The sequence below is a fragment of the Quercus lobata genome, chromosome 6 (assembly GCF_001633185.2).
Source record: "Quercus lobata isolate SW786 chromosome 6, ValleyOak3.0 Primary Assembly, whole genome shotgun sequence".
In the NCBI taxonomy this organism is placed as follows: domain Eukaryota; kingdom Viridiplantae; phylum Streptophyta; class Magnoliopsida; order Fagales; family Fagaceae; genus Quercus; species Quercus lobata.
In genome coordinates this window covers 30,448,841-30,468,441 of record NC_044909.1, presented here as the reverse complement: position 1 = coordinate 30,468,441, position 19,601 = coordinate 30,448,841, and the positions used below count along the sequence as shown (strand labels likewise).

The 19,601-nt window shown below is 33.9% G+C and overlaps 1 protein-coding gene across 1 annotated transcript; it reads left to right on the top strand.

Moving 5' to 3' along the window:
* The first annotated feature begins 1,334 nt into the window (after positions 1-1,334).
* On the top strand, positions 1,335-9,420 carry LOC115995119 (autophagy-related protein 13b). Its single transcript, XM_031119556.1, has 4 exons — positions 1,335-1,499; positions 1,672-3,145; positions 3,226-3,407; positions 8,819-9,420. Exons 2-4 carry the CDS (start codon positions 1,784-1,786, stop codon positions 9,132-9,134), a joined length of 1,860 nt encoding a protein of 619 aa, XP_030975416.1. The 5' UTR covers positions 1,335-1,499; positions 1,672-1,783; the 3' UTR covers positions 9,135-9,420.
* Positions 9,421-19,601: the final 10,181 nt, after the last annotated feature.

The following is a 19,601-nucleotide window of genomic DNA, read 5'->3' as shown; positions in this document are numbered from 1 at the left end:
TAATGGATTAGTCAAATTGCAGTAATTTTTTAGATAAAAACACCATTTCATTTGTTCTTATTAGCTTCTTCTTAACACGTTGAAATTATATAATTTTTTCTATACAAGGATTCTTCTTAAAATTGAAGACGAATTACTCTGAATTTTTTTTTAAAAAAAAAATTGGATTGAATTAAATCGTTGAAATTAAAATTGGATTGAATTAAATCGTTATTTTATCTAATAGAAGGTTTCTTCTTAAACTTGAAGATAAATTAGTCCCAAAAAAAAAGGGATTAAGTTAAATTTAGATTTTTTTTTCTCTAATGCTTTATCAATTTTTTTGGATAAAATTGCAGTAACTTTTTAGATAAAAACAACACTTCATTTGTTGTTTTCAACTTCTCAAAAACATACAACCTTTTTAGTTATATCAAACTATTTTTTCCTTTTTTATTTTTTTATTTTTTTATAAAGTAAAGATGGTGTTTTAAGAAAGTGTGGATAGAGATTAACGATTAATTCACTTTGAAATTAGTCCGAAATTTTAAAAGATTTTGGATTGAATTAAATTTGGAATTTTTATCAACTAGTTTTTTTTTACTACGTTGTTTTTTTATTCTAACATATATATTTTATTAACGTTTTGTTGATATGAATTTTTTTATTCTTTTTTTATTAAAATTATAGACTTGTTGGTAAACTAAAGTAGTATATGATGGCAAGTCTATTTATCACAATTGCTTATTTCCTCTTCACACGGCCCAATGCGTCAAGGACTTTCAATACACAAGTTAAGTGAGATTTTAATTCTATCTTTTAGATTTATATTTTGTCCGGTATCTCTTCTTTTTTGTCCATGTCAACTTCTTCAATGTGAAGACTTTTTACTCATACTAACTTCTTCAATGCGAAGACGTTTTACTCATATTAACTTCTTCACTATAGAGAGTTTATATATTATTTTTTGGTAAATTATACATTAAAGTGATAGATAATAATAATTAATAAAGTGAAAAAATAAAAGTTTTGTCCATGTCAATTTTTTCAATAATAAGACATTTTACTCATATTAACTTCTTCACTATAGAGAGTTTATATATTAATTTTTGGTAAATTATACATTAAAGTGATAGATAATATAATTAATAAAGTGACACAAGTTTTTCTTCATATTCAATGAATATATAATTTGACTCTATAAGTATCTCTATTAGAAAAAATTAATATTAGGATCTTGGAAAAAAATAAGAAAACAAATAAGAAGATAGACAAGACATAATTCCATACAGCTTCTAAAGTGGACCTACACATACTCCATAAAGCTCTCTCTCTCTCTCTCTTAAAAATACGTAAATCCCTTTTCTGTCCCTTCAGGTTCCTGAGTTTTGCGTTTGCTGAAGAATAAACCTTTTTAAAAATATTAAAGAGAGAAAAAAAAAAACACCAAAGCGATTAAATAAACCCTTGTACTCAGTACCCACACGCTTTTCTTGTACGACACGAACTACTACTCAACTGTGAGTCTATGCTTGCTCGGTCTTTTTTCTTTATTATAAATTATTATTCTAATTTTTCTTCGCTTATGATAAGATCATCGTACCTTGTTCTTATTTATGATTGAAGCTTAGATTCTATTTAAATCTAAGTTCTTGCTGCAGTTTCTTAATTTTCATAGTTTTATTTTTTCAGTGAATTGCTTTGCATAGGGGTTTCTGTTGTTGCTGTGAAAAAAGGGTTTCTGAGTTTCGGTTATACGATATTGTAAAACTCTGCTAAACGAGGAAAAAGAGAAGAAGTTAACATGCCACCCTCTCGTGGTAATCATTCGCATTCTGATGCTGCGAAATTGGAACAAATAATCACAGAATTCTATACCAAAAGCCTCCACATAATATTGGAGTCTAGAACCCCATATGTGTCTTCTCGTAATTTTAGTGGTGAGCAAATCATGTCGATGTCGTTGTCATCCCCATCCTCTTCCTCGTCCTCGGCCTCGGCCTCGGCCTCGACCTCTGCTGCATCGAGTGTGAGGCCGAGGCCGAGGGACAAGTGGTTTAATTTGGCACTTAGGGGATACCCTGGTGCCATGGAGAATCTTGATCTCTGGCACCACAGCAACCCAGAACCTATGGTGGTTGATGTAGTGTTAGTTCTTCAAAGGCCTCTTGATTGGGACCCAACACTTAATTTTTCGCCCACAAGGGAAGAAATTGTTATAGAGAGATGGGTACTGCAGTATGATCATACTAGGAAAGTTAAGGATAATCATAGTTCAGGGAGCAGCAGGAGGTCTGGTAATACTACTTTGCATACCTTGTACAAGAAATCCATGTTGCTTCTCAGGTCTTTGTATCTCACTGTTAGGCTTTTACCTGCTTATAAGGTCTTTCGTGACCTTAATTCCTCTGCCCAGCTCCGAACATTTAGTCTTGCTTATCATGTGTCTTCTGTTATTGAACCCTTCCCTCGTAGTGCAGAGGCTGAAATGCAGCGTTTTGATTTCACCCCTATTGAAACTACTGCCGGTAGGCTTTGCCTATTGGTCTTGTATCGTTCATCACTCTTGGATTTAAGCTCTGAACCAACTCCTCTTACCCCACAAGTTATACCAGATTATGTAGGCAGCCCATTGGCAGAACCGCTCAAAAGATTTCCATCCCTACCTGTGGCAGGGTTGGGGAATCATGGCTCTCCTTCATCATTGCCATTTTCTAGGCGGCATAGTTGGGGTTTTGACCTTTATAGAGCTTCTTCTCCTACGGTTTCTTTCTCACCTTCACCTACACATTCGGAATCGAATGCTTCAATTTCCAACCCAGCTTCCCGCCGATTCCCACCCACAAGCCTGCCACCTCATCCACCTGGAACATCTATAGCTCATAAGAATACTACCAGTTTTGATGAGTACTGTCCATCTCCTACATTTTCACCCTCCCCTACTCCATCACCACCAATATATATTCCTGGAGCTCATCTTTCAAAGGATCTTTTACGATCTGAAAGTGCGCCGGTAAACATACCTACTACTAGGCTCTCTAGTTTGCCTGCATTGTCCAACAAGCAATATTTGCCACCGTCTCCTCCCATTAAGAATACAAGATCTGGTACTTTGAGGACTGATAAATTTACAGGTCCAATTCAGACTGGTGCCGCAGTTGAGCAGGTATATCTATGTATTTCATCACAGTAGTTGTAGTGTTGGATGTATTTCTTTCATTTATGATTTCTTTTTATCTGCTATAGTTGTTCTCTCTTGGGAAGGATGACAACAGAAAATATTTTGGAACGAAGATACCATCCAATGACTCACCGCGGATTTCATTTTCCAGAAGCTCAAGCAGGTCTTTACCAGATGATTTTGATGATCCTGAGTTTGATTGTCCTTTTGATGTTGATGATGTCGATATGACAGATCCAGGTAGCAGGTAATGTTTGAAATTCATTCAATGGATTCTACTTCTTAGTGACCAGATTTGCTTGCTAATATTTATCATAAGTGTTTTCACTTGCTTTGTTCTAATTGGTAATGTTCTCTCCTTGACGACATGTTTTTTGAATGACAAAATAGAAAATGAGAACATTATGCAAGAATTTTTATATTGCTTAGTAAATGAGTTGGCCCTTATGTGTAAGTGTAAAAACTTGATAGAAATTCATATCGTAGTTGATTCACTGGCTTTTGATATGTTCTACCAAGTTTACTTGATGTATTAGGCACCGAGTATCAAAGAAACCCACCAAGTGATCTGAGATTTTAAGAAGGGTTAGAAGGAAAATGCCAAGTGCTAGCAAATAGCCATATCTTTTTGTATTATTTATTTTCTTTTTATACTCTGAGATTTAATAATCCGTAGACTTTTAACTCTACTTTGAGCATTCGTTTTCTATTGGACTATTTACTTTGATATGCTTCTCTCCCATTTTCATATAGTTTGAAAGGTTGATATGTTTAAAACAGAAAATTGCTGTATGCATTTATGTAACTCTTCTTATGAAAGAAAAAACCCTGCTTTATTGCTGGTAGCAGTTCATATTCTAAATCATCTAAGGTTCAGTATTTCGGCGTGTTCCCTTAATTACAGTTGGATGAAATCTCTATCTTTCTGTGGCTAGTGTTTTTAGACCTCTGCATGATTCTGAGGTCATCTATCTTCTATGAAATCGTTGAATCGATCTCTTCTACACTTGTTGTGTTCTAATTGCTTAAAAGGGGCAGTATTTCTAAAACTTCTTGGAATTGCCCCTGAGTTAACTTATAACAGCACCAGAAATTCTAACATATGAATTATCATTAACCTCTGATATAGGGATGGCAAAAAATTCCCTGCCCCACTTGACCCACACGGGTTTTCCCCGGCCTAAAGAGGTAATGGGGTGGGGAGGGGTTTTGCTTGCCCCGACCTGTCTTGCCCTGCCCTGAATGTCTATATGTATATTTTTATTAAATATATATTTCAATTAATTTAAGTTAATCTCTTTTATACAAATCCTATTTATAATTTATTTTTTGTTCATATTTTAGTACCATCCCCTAAACATTTGCTTTCTTTCTCACCCTTGACTCTCCTGAATGTCCCTTCCCCTTCTCTTTCATCTCTACTTCATTTATGCGGAAGCCACATCAATTTAGGGATGGCAAATTACCCCCAACCTGCTCCATGCAGGTTTTCCCTTCCTGAAAGAGGGGATGAGGCACCCTTGATCTGATCCTTCTCTACCCAGCTACCATCCCTACTCTTATATGATTTAATGTCAGTACAACATAAACTGGGCACTTCACACAATTAAATGATTGTTCTACACATGGAGAGGATTTGGTTTCTTGAACCAGATGTAGAATATAGAAACATAGCACAATTGAAAAAGGTTGTTTCTAAGAATATCTAAAAGCTGTTTATTTGTAATATGATTTAAGAATTATCCTTTTATTCTTCATTCTTTTCTTCTTCTTTTTTTTCCCCTTTTTTGTTTCTTTCATTTTTTTTTTATTTTTTTTTTGGCAACTATGCAAACAGAAAACACCTGGATAACAAATCCAAAGTTGTCCTAAGTCAATCAGCATATAGTTTTGACAAGGAACTTAGATGAGTACTAGGAGGTTGAATTGTAAATTAGCTCTCTTTCTAAGGAAAACTGCTTAACTGGTAAATTGTTAATTTTAATAAACTTGAGGTCAATGATATTACTTGAAACATCAGTTGAAGTATAATAAATTCAAAATTTTTGTTTACAAAATTGATTACTTTAAAAGTATTCATTTAAAATCAATAAAAAGGAAAATGTTCTTTTGCAAGTCATAAATCTTCCTCCTTGAAACCGAAATTATTACATAAATGATTACAACGTTACTGAAATTCCTGGGTGCTTATTTTGTGAGATCCTTAAGTTTAACTATCTAAGTTAAATAAATTGAAATATGGCCATCCATTGGAACTGATGAATAAGACCAAGCATTACAAATGGTGTGGCATTTTCCAGCAAATAATTAACCATTGCATCCTACTTCATCTTCTTAATCATTAGTTTGCTATCATTTTGTTCTCTTACCTCCTCCAATGTCACCCCACCTTTGCTTGGTGCTACCAATCCTGTATATTTTTCCTGAGAAAAGTTTGAACCAATCCTGCTTGTTGTTTATTTAAAGAGGGCTTGTCCAGTCTTAATTTCTAGATGTTTCCAGCAAAGTTGTTATAATTTAATTCTGATGTAGTTAAGTAATGGTTGCAGAGATTTGGTATCAACCTAGAACCAACACATTGGCTAATGGAACATAATCGACCTAATCCATGAAAGTTCTTGAATGGACCTTTTGCAATTCTTTTATGTTGATGGTTTATTTTAGCTATTTTAGCTTATAAGAGAATGGTACATGTGTGGATTAGCAATTGGATCTTTCCAGCTCAATTAGCACCTTCTAATGTTTCCAACGGAGACATTTAGTGTTTAAATCCCCCCTCCCCAACTATTGAATTATCCAATAATAATAATAATAAATTCAAACAACTAAATTTTAACACAAAAAAAACTTTAAATGCATTTTCTTTTTCAAAAAAAGAAACCAAATCACACGTCACTGTTGGCTCTTGGGTTAGGTTGATTTATCAAATGCCTTAACCCAGAACCAAACAACTTAGATTAATCCTCATGCTTTGGAACTGGAGCCTAGAAGGCTGAGAGAGATGAAAGCTGATGAAGCACCACTTAGGCTTCCAAAGAGACCTGTGATTTAGAAGTAGAATGCCCAGCCTTTCTGCCACTCAGTTCTTGATGAGTAAGGTCCATCTTGATGATATGGTGATGCTTGAGTTCATTGACCTCCTCTTGCTCTGAATCATAAAGGCGGGATAATTTTTTTCACCAAGAGTGTTGGTTCACCGGGTTTAACCTCCCCCAGCTCTCAGCAGTAGTTACATGATTTTTTTTTTTTTAAATATTAAAAAGTGGTTGAAGGACTGCAGTTGAAGTCAGCAATCTTTCAAGAAGCCAAAGAAAACCAAAAAAATAAAAATAAATCCCTTGTTTTAGAGTATATAATGAGACTACCCAACCAATGATTAGTTGTTTGCAATAACAGAGAGCTATCTTGGCATATTTTGATTTACTGAATTTCTCAAAACATTGCTTATATATAAAAAAAGAGTTTCCTCAAAACACCATAGTTATGATCTAGATGCTATGGATGGTGGAAGAATTGATTTTACCATTGCGAAAGATTAATGTTAAATTTATGGAGCTAGCCTGAAAAGAAACGAGACCATTAGTTGAGCTCAAGGGAGGTTCAACAATTGCATAGACAAGTAGAGCACTGGGAATAGGTTTACTAGGGAGGAAGATGAGTCCATGATTCCTTTTTCTGCTTAATAAGCTGGTATTCTGCTCATGGCACCTATGTGCATGGATTGCAAATAATGATTAAAGCCATATCATATACTGATATCCCACACCTCATTAACATGACATTTTGAACTAGCTGGTGTACCAAATATGCATAATTATAGGTTATATTAGAAATGCTTCTGCCTGATAATAAGTGAAGAGCAGCATACTCAAGTGGTAATATAATGGAAATATGGTAATACATTTTATCATACTCAAGTGTTATATAATGGAAATATTAGTTGGCAGGGTGTCAGTTTTATACCCTACTTTAATGATTTTTTTTTTTTTTTTTTAAATCCAAAAAAAACAAATGGGGTTGGAAAAATACCAAATACTTTTTGAACGGGTTACCTTGAAGTTGAAACACATGGTAGAATCCATAACAGAATTTCTGATGTATACTAGGAATTTGTTTTTTTCTTATTTTTTTCTCAAGTGCATATGTTAGATTTAGTACTTCTAATGCTTCCTTATACAAAGCTACAACCTTATTTAAACAAGATGACTATCCCCCTCCTCCCAATGAACAATAAATATACTGTCCTCCAACCTAAAGGAAATGGAACGGAATATAAAAGAAATAAAAAAGGGAAAAGAAACGCATTTAGATGTTACGTATCAATAATGCTGGATATTTTCTTGAAGGGTTTTCATTAACATTATCCTTTATGGGAGGTGATTGGTGTAAATTTCGCGGAGAACATTTTGATTGTCATAAGAGATTACAATGGTTGGTTAAGCTTGAATTTTTCTATATTAGAAATGCTGTTAGGAGGCATTTTTAACTGCTTGTAGTTTCTCACTAGTCTTATCGTAATGCATCTGCGTATGTTGTCATCATCCTTTTCCTTTTGTGTCTTTTATTTTATTTTATTTTTTATGGTATTAGCTTGTGCATTCATATTAGTAGTATTTTAATTAATATATATATATATATATATTTATTTATTTATTTATTTATTTATTTGGGAGATTTCACTGAGTAGCTTGTGGTTTTCATTAATTATCCCTTGCATTCTCACTTATCACAAAAAAGTCCCTTGCATTCTGAATCAATTACCCAGATTATGCCACAGGCCTTCAAGTAATCTAATTTTAACTGTGCCACAAATATTATAATTATCCAGTTCTTACCCATCTTTCAATGTGCTTATTTGAAGAATATGGATATTTCTTCATGAAACCTGAGGGTCTAAGACCTTTTTCACTGATCAATTGAGAGAAGTATAGTGTTTTCTGTGTCATCATCAATGAAATTAGTGAAAAGCAAGGCTTTATTGCTACCTCACCTTTGCTTCCAACAACCACAATTGGTACCAAACTACCAATAACCCTTTTGCATTTGCCATAATGGGTATTAATTTCCCTAGCCTTGGCTTGAAGGTGTAGTAGACATCATTGTTTTGTAGTCATCAGAATTCTTCATCATTGTTATGAGACAAGATTTTTGTGGCTTTTGTGTATCTGTTAACCTGAGCAGATATCTTTAATCTTTCTTGCTAAGTTATTTTTTATGGTAAAAAAAATCTTGGACTAGAAGTATGGAGGGACCTTTTTCTAATTATTTTATTTTTATTTTGAATGCAGAAGTTTGGATGCTTCAAATATGGGTTTGTAAGGCTCTTGGTCATAAAACTCTAATGTCTGAAAACAAGTGAATGGTTTACAAAAATTAGTTATGCAGGAAAAATTAGTCCATAATTTTTAGTACTGGAGTCCTTGTATGATATAGTGATTAGTTTTTTAGTTTGCTGATTTTCTAGTGAGTGAAGTCTCTACTACCTTTATACTTTAGCACCATCATCTATCATATAAGTATCTCCATTATCATAGAGGAGAATCTTCTCTGCCTGTCTTTTAGATCGGATTGATTTACTTGTGAAATAAAAATTGTACTTTCAGGTTTTCTGATTGTGCTGTAGTGAATAAAAACTGACCTGTAGTGCATATCTCTCAGACCAGGTTCTTTTGATCAGAAAGGACATATATCCCAAGATGCTGCTGTTGGTGATCTTGTACGCATGTTGAAGAAAGCTCCACCTCTCTGCCCAGAATTTTCCAATTCAGTAAATGTGCCACAAGTCTCTGGGTCTGAAATATGGAGTAGCAGCAGCCAGGAACCCCATCCTGCTGCACAGAATGAAGTTTCTGCAAGCGTCACGTCATCTGGGCCTGGTAGGTCGAAGACAACAGCTGATGCATTGGAAGAGCTCCAGGGTTATAGAGAGATGAAGAAATTGTTGCTTAAGCAAGGCAGTAAATCATACACTTAATCCAATTACACTGGACGGCAGAATTTTCTGGCAGAGTTATAGCTGGATTTTAACCTATGTTGATATTAAATCCTTTGGACATGTACAGCGTTTTGGTTCTGAAGAATATGTTTATTGGTGCCGATTTTCTCTCTTGTACATATGTAGTTATATTTTATATTAAGTTTATGCTTAAAACTTGATAACTAAAGAGAAAGGTTTGGCGTTATTACTTATACGTAAATACACACATTCTATACTGAATGTTCATATTGTATAATACATTAATAGTTTGCCTTACGGATTATACTTTTCTTTTGTTTTTATTACTGTGGTTTTTCTATCATGCTCATTTAGTAGCATCTATAAGCCAGGGGTGGCCTGATCCCAATGCGAGTTGCTTTACAAGGTTTGTTCTACATACTTCCAATCAAGAAATGTAATTAATGCTTTATATATCAGTCAAACTCTCTTGGTGCATAAAATGGTTCTATAGGGAAATAGATCTCCCAGGGGTGTTGAGTCTGCATCTCTTTAGGGATGACTTGATCAGTTGATTTTATTAGCCCATAAAGTTACAGAATCTCTATCAGCGTTCTGATTGTGCTGTAGCTTAGAAATGACAAGTGCATAGAAGGATTGCTCCAACTAGAGCCAGGGTTCATGTCATGGACTATGATTCCATCAATCAAGATACAGAATTGGGTACTCTTGAGAGTGTTGTAGAAATTGGATCATGTCTTGAAATGAATCAAGAAAATGTGGGGGTCATGTACATAAGGAAGTTTTCCCTTTATGGGAATTCAAGAAGAACTGATGCAAGAAAGAAGCCTGACTGATCTATTACTGATGGGATCTGAAGCTGTTGAAGAGCAGAACCGGCTGCTCTTTTGCTTCAGACACTGTTGAGAAGCTTAACTATCTCTTAACTAACTTAGAGAATGGAGAATAGATTATTCATTCAAGAGGTTGGCTAATTTTACTTGCGAAGAAAGAAAGAGGGTTGGCTATTTTCTTCACTCAAGGCCTGAATTACAAGAGCATTACTGCTCTCCAAATGAAGCTCGAGTCAGTAGCTGAACACACTAACTTTCAGATGCTGAAGGAACTCTCACCTTATGTAAAGTTTGCGCATTTCACAGCCAACCAAGTGATCCTTGAGGCCACACAAGGCGATCATGAGGTTCATTCATTCATTTTTGGCATCATGGAGGGGGTCCAATGGCCACCTTTGATGGCTGAAGTTGCAATGGGGAAGAGTACTTTCCTCGAAATAACAGCCATCATAGTGGACTAGAGAAATTCTAATTCAATCAAGCTGCCATTTATGTTTGATCCGATGGTGATGGTCAAAGAAGAAGATTGTGAAAGAATAGCATTTACTTTCTTTGATAGCCAATTGTATGATTGACCAGCTTCACATGGCATAAGTTTTCCATTAGTCAAAAGTTTCCTGGGTGTAGGGTATGTTCAAACTAACCTTAAAATTGTAATTTTCATCCAAGAAGAATTGTTCGATTTTGCCAGAATCCGATCTATGTACTTTGTAGAATTCCTCTGTTAAGCCCCTCCAGCAATTCACTGCAATTACTAACTCACTGGAGTGGCGAGCTGCTTTTGTGGTGGGTATAAAATGGGGTTAAGGCTAATAGAGGAGTTGCTGGGATTAAGATTTTAGATAGTTTGAGGAAGTTCCCTTGTGAGAAAAAGGAGAAATAAGTTGTGGGGGATGGGTTTGCATACTCAAAGGGATTTAGGAGAATTACACCGAATATTTATCAAGCTAAGTGGGCAGCTTGTTTGGAGGTGATATTGATTGATGCAACTTGAGAAGTGCATGTTGGCTTTGAGTTGGAAGACAAGGCCTGTGAAAACAACATCCATCTGGGTACCAAAAACAAAAGCAAAGTGAGCAAGATCAAACCCAATTGAATTCTTTTGTCTAAATCAATGCAAGGTTGTCGTAGATCGACGTATATATGCATGGGAAAGTCGGTATATATGGTGATTAGGACTTATTTTATGAATGATTAAAAAATGATGATTTGGATTTTTTGTTTAGTACCACCACTAGTTTGTACTAAACGCAATTTGATTTCAGATTTGGGACTCCTCAAATAATGTATTTTTGGATTTTTTTTTTTTTTTTTTTTTTTTTGAGTTACATTAAGTATGCGTTTGGATTGAAATGAAAAATTAAAGTTATTACACTATTTAGCTTAATTTTGTTAATATTTATGAGCGTCATTGCACGTTTTGACACTATTCATGGCTCCACTATACTATTTCAACTAATTTTTATTTTTATCTACAATACTTTCAATAATATTTTTTCAGTTTTAGCAAAATAAGCAGTATCCAAACGTACCGAATAATCTTTTAAACAAGGCACACATTATATATTATTAGATAATAAAAGTTGATCATTACAGACAATAATTATGTCAAGTGATTGTCTTCTACCTAGGTGAGTGACTAACATAATTCTTTTGACAAGTGATTGCTTTTTATTGGATACTTGAGTAAATTACATAATTATTATCAATTAGAATGGTTTCAAATTAAACTATTTATTTTTTTTATATTAAAAAAATCAATTAAAAGCATAAATTTGTCAAATTATTTTTGTCCGTGTTACTATTAATTAGAGTAACAAAAATATATTTTAAAAAATCAAGATGAAATGTTTGTATAAATCAAATGATTTTGCAAATCTCGAGTCACATTGTTTATGGAAATATTGAAACATTATGAACAGAAAAAACCTTTTAATAACTCTGTACAAATATAATTATATGCTACCTCTTCTTCTATTTTTTTAGGTTAGTTTATTTGTTAGGTATTAATATTGCACATAAGTAATAGGTCATTTTTAAAGTTTTGGACCAAAAGGTTTTTTTTTTTTTTTTTTTGGTGAACAGTGAGTGGTGTAATTGAGTTTCCTTGCAATAATGCAATTGCTGAATTGCAACAGGTGATGCATTATAGGCATGTTTTTTGTGGAACCAAGTTTCGTTGATTTTGGTTAACTTAATGCCTAATCTGATTGCAATGTACAAGACCAAATTGCCATACTATGGTGTGTGCATGATTTTGACGACCCAATGCATACGGAGGACAGGATAAGAAACAACTAGAAAAGAATCTGGCATTTGCAAGGGCAGTTCATATTTTTGACATTTTCGGGAAACATAATTTAATATTTCTTCCTCTTTTTTTTTCTTATATGAAGACTCAACCACGATCAACAGCACACAGTGTATGTGCTGGCAATAGCATAGTGGACAGAAAATGTTCAGAGAACAGAGTACAATAGTCGTGCAACTTGCAACGACCTAGATGATTGCAACTTGCCAAGTCAATACTCTCATTCTGGCTTCATGCCACGTGTTACTCTCGGACTATAAAGGTTGTGAGATAGCTCTAAGTACATTCTACTCCAAATACAATTAAGTCCCAGAAAAATACAGTAAAAAGAATTAACCAAATACATTTAAATTTATCACTAAATAGAGCTAGTAAAACGACTTTTCAATGGAAGACAAAACTTTGATAGCCAATTTATTTTGTTGTTGAAAAAACACCCAAATTAGCGAATTCTACCCACCTTACGTGACTCACTATATTGCCCACACTCGTGCACTCAAATTTACTAACTAGAACCTATAACGACAAGCTCAAAAGATATTTTAATGCATACACCAACGCAATACAACATTAGATACTTTCTCATGATTTAAGAATAATAAAATTAACTCCTCAAATGCTAAATTATCTGTTGGTCGTGACAAGAAATTAGACCATCTATGAGTCCTATGGATTTAGGTATGGCGTAAGTTTAATTCCTACCAATTCTAATTCCCTCTGTTCCCAATTCCTTTAGTCAATTCTAGATCATCATTTAAGCTTAAAATTCACCACATAACCTCCTCTTTCGCCCTTCCTTCCCCAATCTTCCCAACACCAAGCAATCTAAAATTATAATTTGATAAATTTCAACCCTAGGGATAGGGTAGTATGTCTCCCCTATTAATTTAAGGCTGGCTTGATAGACCTTAATTTCCTAATACCCACACCCAAATTCCTCAAAATTCCATGTTAGTCCAAAATAATCAACTGCTCCCTTCCCCATTAGGCCACGGTATCCAAAGTCACTTTTCACCGTGAGCTTCAATTTCACTGTCCATAATTTGAAATCAAACATTGCCCAGTGCAATCAACAGTTAAATGACTGTACACGTGTAGTTAATTCCATTAAAAAGGGCAAAAAAGGTCGTCATTACAACCCTACGGGTATGTTGTTAGCAGTTTCCGATCGTCGAGAAAATGAGATCAAGCAATTGAGAATGCAAATTGTTGCCTTGACAGAGTTTATGCTGTTAAGGATTGTTCCTAAAATCCTTTTTTTTTTTTCCTTGAATTTCTACTCTAGGACTAGGTTAATGAATTTTTGTGTTAAAACTCTACTTTGTTTATTACTATTTTTTTTTTTTTGGCTCTTTTTCTTTTCACCTTATTTTCTATAAATTTACCATTCTCTTTGACATTCTCTCCTAATAAAGTGACTTCTCTCTCTCTCTCTCTCTCTCTCTCTCTCTCTCGATTTTTTATTTTTACTTGCAACTCTACTTTAGGTTGATGAATCATTGTATTTTTAATAACTCTATTTTGAGTAATACGTTTTGGTGTTGTGTTTTTGAGTTCCCAATCACAACTAGTATATCTCCCTCTTATAGTTTTAATTTAATTTTTGTTTGAGTTAATACTTATTTTTTTGAAAGTGAGAATTTGATTTTTTTTATCAAAACACAATCTTGGCTATGTATTTGAATGTGCCTATCAATTATTTAAGTAATATTAATTGTTATTTTGTTATGATTTTTGATTATAATGATGATCTCCTATAAGAGAATGCAGAATTCAAATAATTTATTCTAAACAAAAAAATTTTAGTTGTAAAAAAAAAAATAGAAAAACATACCACACTATATCATAATTTTGAAGAATGTAAACCACCTCAAAAGGGAATAATATCAATGAAAATAACCCAAAATAATAGAATGATATATTAGTAGAGATAGATATATATAAAATAATTTTAGAAATTGTTTAAATTATAGGGAGAAAAATTATTTTCAACAAATTTTAGAGAAAAAGTTATAAATTATATCACAATTACAAAATAATTATCTATTCTCATGCAATGCGTGAGTCTACAACTAATTATATTAATTCTTAAAGCAAATCATGATTAGTGGCACAGTATTGTATCTAAGTCCCAAACACGGACCAACCCCAAATAAGGTATTTGAGCATCCACATTGGTGGAGCCATAATTTTTAGCTTTTTGCAACTTGAAAAGATACTTTATCTATTTTAACACCTCACTTTATAACTTCTTTGTCTCTCTCTCAAAGATCATTGCCACACAAACAAACAAGAACCCACAAACAGGCAAGAACCCATAAACCCATCAACAATCATAAGCCACGCAACCAAAACCCACTTCCACAGCCAAAATCCACAACCAAAATCAGCCACCATCACAACCACAACCCACTGCCACCGCCATAGCCAAAATCAACCACCACCACCATTACAACCACCAATCCACAAAGACCCACACCCAAAACTAACCACCACCACCACCACAGCCACCAATCCATAAGACCCATACCCAAAATCAACCACCACCACCACTACAACCACTGATCCACAAGACCCCACACCAAAAACCAACCACCACCACCACCACAGCCACCAATCCATAAGACCCACACCTAAAATCAATTACCAATCAACAAGACCCACAACCAAAACCAACCACCACCACCATAGCCATCAATCCACAAAACTCACACCTAAAATCAACCAACACCACCACCACAGCCACCAAACCCACGAAAGAAGAGAGAGAGAAAAATGAACCCAGCCACCAAACCCCAAACCCAGTGGTGAGATGGTATGGTTGAGAGCTCGAGCTGAAGGAAGAAAGAAAGAAAAAAATTGAAAGGGAGAAGTACTGAACACACTCACCATGAAGATTGGGTTGTAGTAAGAAAGAAACGAAATTGAAAAGGAGAAGGACTAACTATGAAGAAAGAGAAAAGAGAAATGGTCAGGAACTTGAGAGAGGGGAGTAACGGGAGAGAGAGAGAGAGAGAGAGAGAAGATGAAAGAAAAAAAAAAGAATAAAAAAGAGGAGCAACAGGAAGAAAGAATTAAAAAAAAAAATATATATATATATATTAAAATCAAGTAGCAACTTGCTACAATAAACTAGTACTAGTTTATTGCAGCATGTAGCCAAATTTTTTTACCTATGGCACCACCAATGTAGCACAACATTTTGTAGTTTGTGGTGCTAAAAATAGTAATATGCCTCCACCAATAATGATGCTCACACTTAAAACATCAAAGAGGGAGCATTTCTGATGCTAGTTCCAAAAAGGGAGCTTTTATCGGTCATAGGTTCCAAAAAGGATTTTTTTTTTTTTTCATACTTCCTCTACTACTAACTTTCTAGAGTTTTCGGACACTTTAAGCTCTCGCCAAACACTTTTTATTTATTCTACTGTTTTTTCTTTAGTAGGGGGCGCCCTTTATTTTACACTTTTTGTTTATTTTGCCTAGTGCCTACCGTGACCTCTTCCAGACTAGCAAAAAGCGAGAGTTTTGTGCATTAGGTATGTTTCCTTTGTAAACTCCTCCCTATGTACTAGGGTTGTGTCCCTTTTAAGCTTGTGCATGCCTGTACACAGCGCATGTGCACACACACACAATTATATATACAAACACACATGGAGAGAGAGAGAGAGTTGGTCAGGTTACACTTGTAACTTTAAGTAATATTACACTACTGATTTTTTTTTTTTTTTTTGTTAATTTGATGCAACTTTTGACAAGTCCATCATTGAATTATATTTTCTTCTTATACCCTATATCCTTGCAAATTTTCTAAATGATTAGAGATCAAAATTATCTCATATATCAAATGTTTAAATGTCAAGTTTTTGTATTTTAAAATTATGCTGAAAAGATGGGTTTTTAGATGCAATAGTAAATAGCATCTGATTAATATGAAATTCGACATATGTGTTAAGAACATTGAAACCATGTAATCTAACAGTGAGCTTTTAAAATTTTATTCCAATTAAAGTTATTGAGTGATATAATATTTCTTAGAATTATAAAAGGTGTAAGTTTCAAAAAAAAAAAAAAATATATATATATATATATTACATATTTTAAAATTCTAATATTCAAGAGTTATAATTTTTTAGGAAGCAAAATTCTCCACATAAATAAGAATAAATATTTAAACATATTACATAGATAATATAAATGTATGATTCTCATTCATATTTTTGCGAAAACACTTGTTAAAGCAAACAAGTATCTATACATTTATGTATATATGCATATGTATAATATTAAAATCAGCCTCCTCCCCCTACTCTCCAAGTAAAAATTTATGTTATGCCCCTGTTTATGGATCACTAGGTTAGAAGTAATATGAATTGCTTTTTGGTTGTCAAAATATATAGTCATAGACATTGTTTTAGGACAAAATTGGCAAATGCCCTTTTCGGGAAAAAAAAATAGCATTTTGCTCCATTTTCCAAACTAATTAGGAAAATGCCCTTCTTTTAAAACTCAATTTTCTCAAAATCGAGTTATTAAAAAAAAAAAATTCTAGAGCCCTATAGTGGCGTTTTAAGTAGCCTATAGTGACGTTTTAAGGACCTATAGTGACGTTTTGGAACTCGAGCTCCATGAAATCGAGTTACTTGCAATTTTTTTTTTCTTTTTTTTACCTATAGCTCAAGTTCATTGAGCTCGAGTTTCAAAACGACACTATATGTCCTTAAAATGTCACTATAGACTCCTTAAAAACGTCACTCTCAAAATCGAGTTTCAAAAGAGAAGTATTTCCCTAATTAGTTTGGAAAAGAAGGCATAATGCTGCTTTTTTTTTGTCCAAAAAGGGCATTTGCCAATTTTGTCCATTGTTGTACTTTGATTTTTTTAATGATCTGCTTCAATGGTTGTCGATTTTATAGTCTCTTGTTTCGACATTCATGTACTCTAAGAAGTTAATGGGACAGATAATTCCCCATTAATGACAAAATGATTATAGTAAACAAGTTCCACAATTACGGCAGCCAAAGGATATTCTAAAAATGTGCTGTATATCTACTTCTAAACGTTCACAATCACAACAAATAGAGTTGTTTATGTGCGCCATTGCCCATTACTAGTTCAATGCTTCTGGCCTCTTTCTAGTTTCATCAATCTTTTTTTTTTTTTTTTTTTTTTTTTTGCCTTCCATCTAGAACACCTAAAATATCAATAGAAAGGCCAAATTTAACTGGAACTACTCTGACCAAAGATCGTCATCCATGGGTCATGCAAGCAGCATATTCTCTTGATATCATCAAACTTTGTTGTCTTCCATTTTATATTTGCCGTGTCCAATCTGTTGGTTTATGGATTATATTCATTTGCATCATAATCGCGATTTATGGCCAATTTGGATAGAAGGAAAGGGAGGGAGATATTGTCTCATATATTGTGAGACACCATAATGCTTATAAAATTTTTTAGAAAAAATAATTTATATATATATATAAGAGATATATTTGTTATATATTTTTAAAGTAACAAAGCAAACACATAGATATATTTCACATGTAACATTTAAATGGATTGCCTACAAAAAGTGGAAAATCATGATATAGAATAAAAATAATCTTCTTCTTTTTTTCCTCCTTTTTATAAAGTTATAAGTTATGACATTAGCTTCTGATGCTTACTCTTATTATCAAACTAAGACATCAATTGATTTGTGATGTAGATGAGAATTGAACTTTGAATCTCTTATTCAACTATAAGAGTAGTAATTGAGCTAATCTTATAGTCTTCATTATCGATCTAAATAGAATATGCTATAAAACAAGCATATAATTATTAAATAAAAAAATTATAAAAAAATGTCATGCACTAACATCTGATAGTCACACACCAAAAAAGCTCCACAAATCCCATACATAATTAATGAAAATAAATAACTATGGAAAGCTTTTTTGTTTTTTAATATTTTAAATGGAGGTTAAATCCTCAACAAGCCAGGCCTAGTGGCATTTATAACTCTCCCAAAAGGATGAGTTCAAGTTCGGACCCGGCTCCACTTTAAGGGTGAGATTTACCTCCACAATCCATGAGAGAGAGAGAGAGAGAAGTAGAACAAAAACTATAGTGGAAAAAGGGAAACAATAAAAAGATAAAAGAGCTGGAGAGGGGAGAAAAAAAAAAGTTAGGATGGCTTTTGTTTAAGCAGGTAGCTGTTACAAATTTTTTTCAGCCCTAAAATATTGTATTGTCTTAGTAATGCCAACTTAATATATATACACATCTTTTATATGTAGTTAAGTAGAAAGCCAACTGTATTACATGAAATGTAACGATTCACCAGTTCACAACAGTTTGTATGATGCATCATAGTTATTCATACGATTTTTAAACATCTTCAAGAAACTAGATTGATAATCATACAATATCCATGTGATTCTCGCAACTTAATAAAGAAATCACATGTACAAAAATTAGTAAAGTTGATTGATGAAATGTTTGTGACATTGGACAACTATGGCTTGATAATAATTTGCAATATGCTGGGGATATTCCAGAAGGCTTAAGACGACAAGATTGTTTTCTCCTTCAATTAGTGTTAGGTACATTGGATGACATATTTGATAGGACTGACGAAATTGGCTACAGACGAGATAAGACCATTCCCCAAAGAAGAGCCTAACCCTTGCCCACGTCACTGACGGAGACAGTTGGATCATTCAATGCCACCAATAATGCCTCGAACGGTTACAGAACCAACTGTGCAGACCGTTGAAAGCACATTATAGCCCCCTTACAAGGCAGGAGGCGTTACCAAAGGAAGACATTAACATCACAATGCCGATCACAACAGCTAGAATCCAAGGCAATGTATATAAAACCCCCACACTGCCAACACAAGGGACAGACATCACAGACACTCTAAAAGGATATTGATTGCCATTTTACTATTTTAATTCATTTTACAATACACTCTCCCGTTCTGACTTTGGCATCGGAGACGTTGTGGCAGGCACCACACCGGTGACCACCCTCACAGAAGCAGTCTCGTTATTTACACAGGTATCTAGGCGAGGATTTGGATCCCTCTGGGCATGTTCAATTCGACTAGTGAAGTCACGCTTCATCAATATTAACATTTCCAAGTAGTTTTATGAGAGGATAGTACGGTTGATAACAGTAAGAAACCATTTTTATTACAATTTGAAGGTTCAACCAACAAGGTGAGAGGTCCATCTTATTTCTTCCAATCTTCTCCTCCTGAAGTCTGGTACTATATAAGTACAAAGCCTTAGCTTTAGCCATCAAAGATTTTAGATAGATTCTTAGCAAGTTTAATCATATCCCATGAATTCA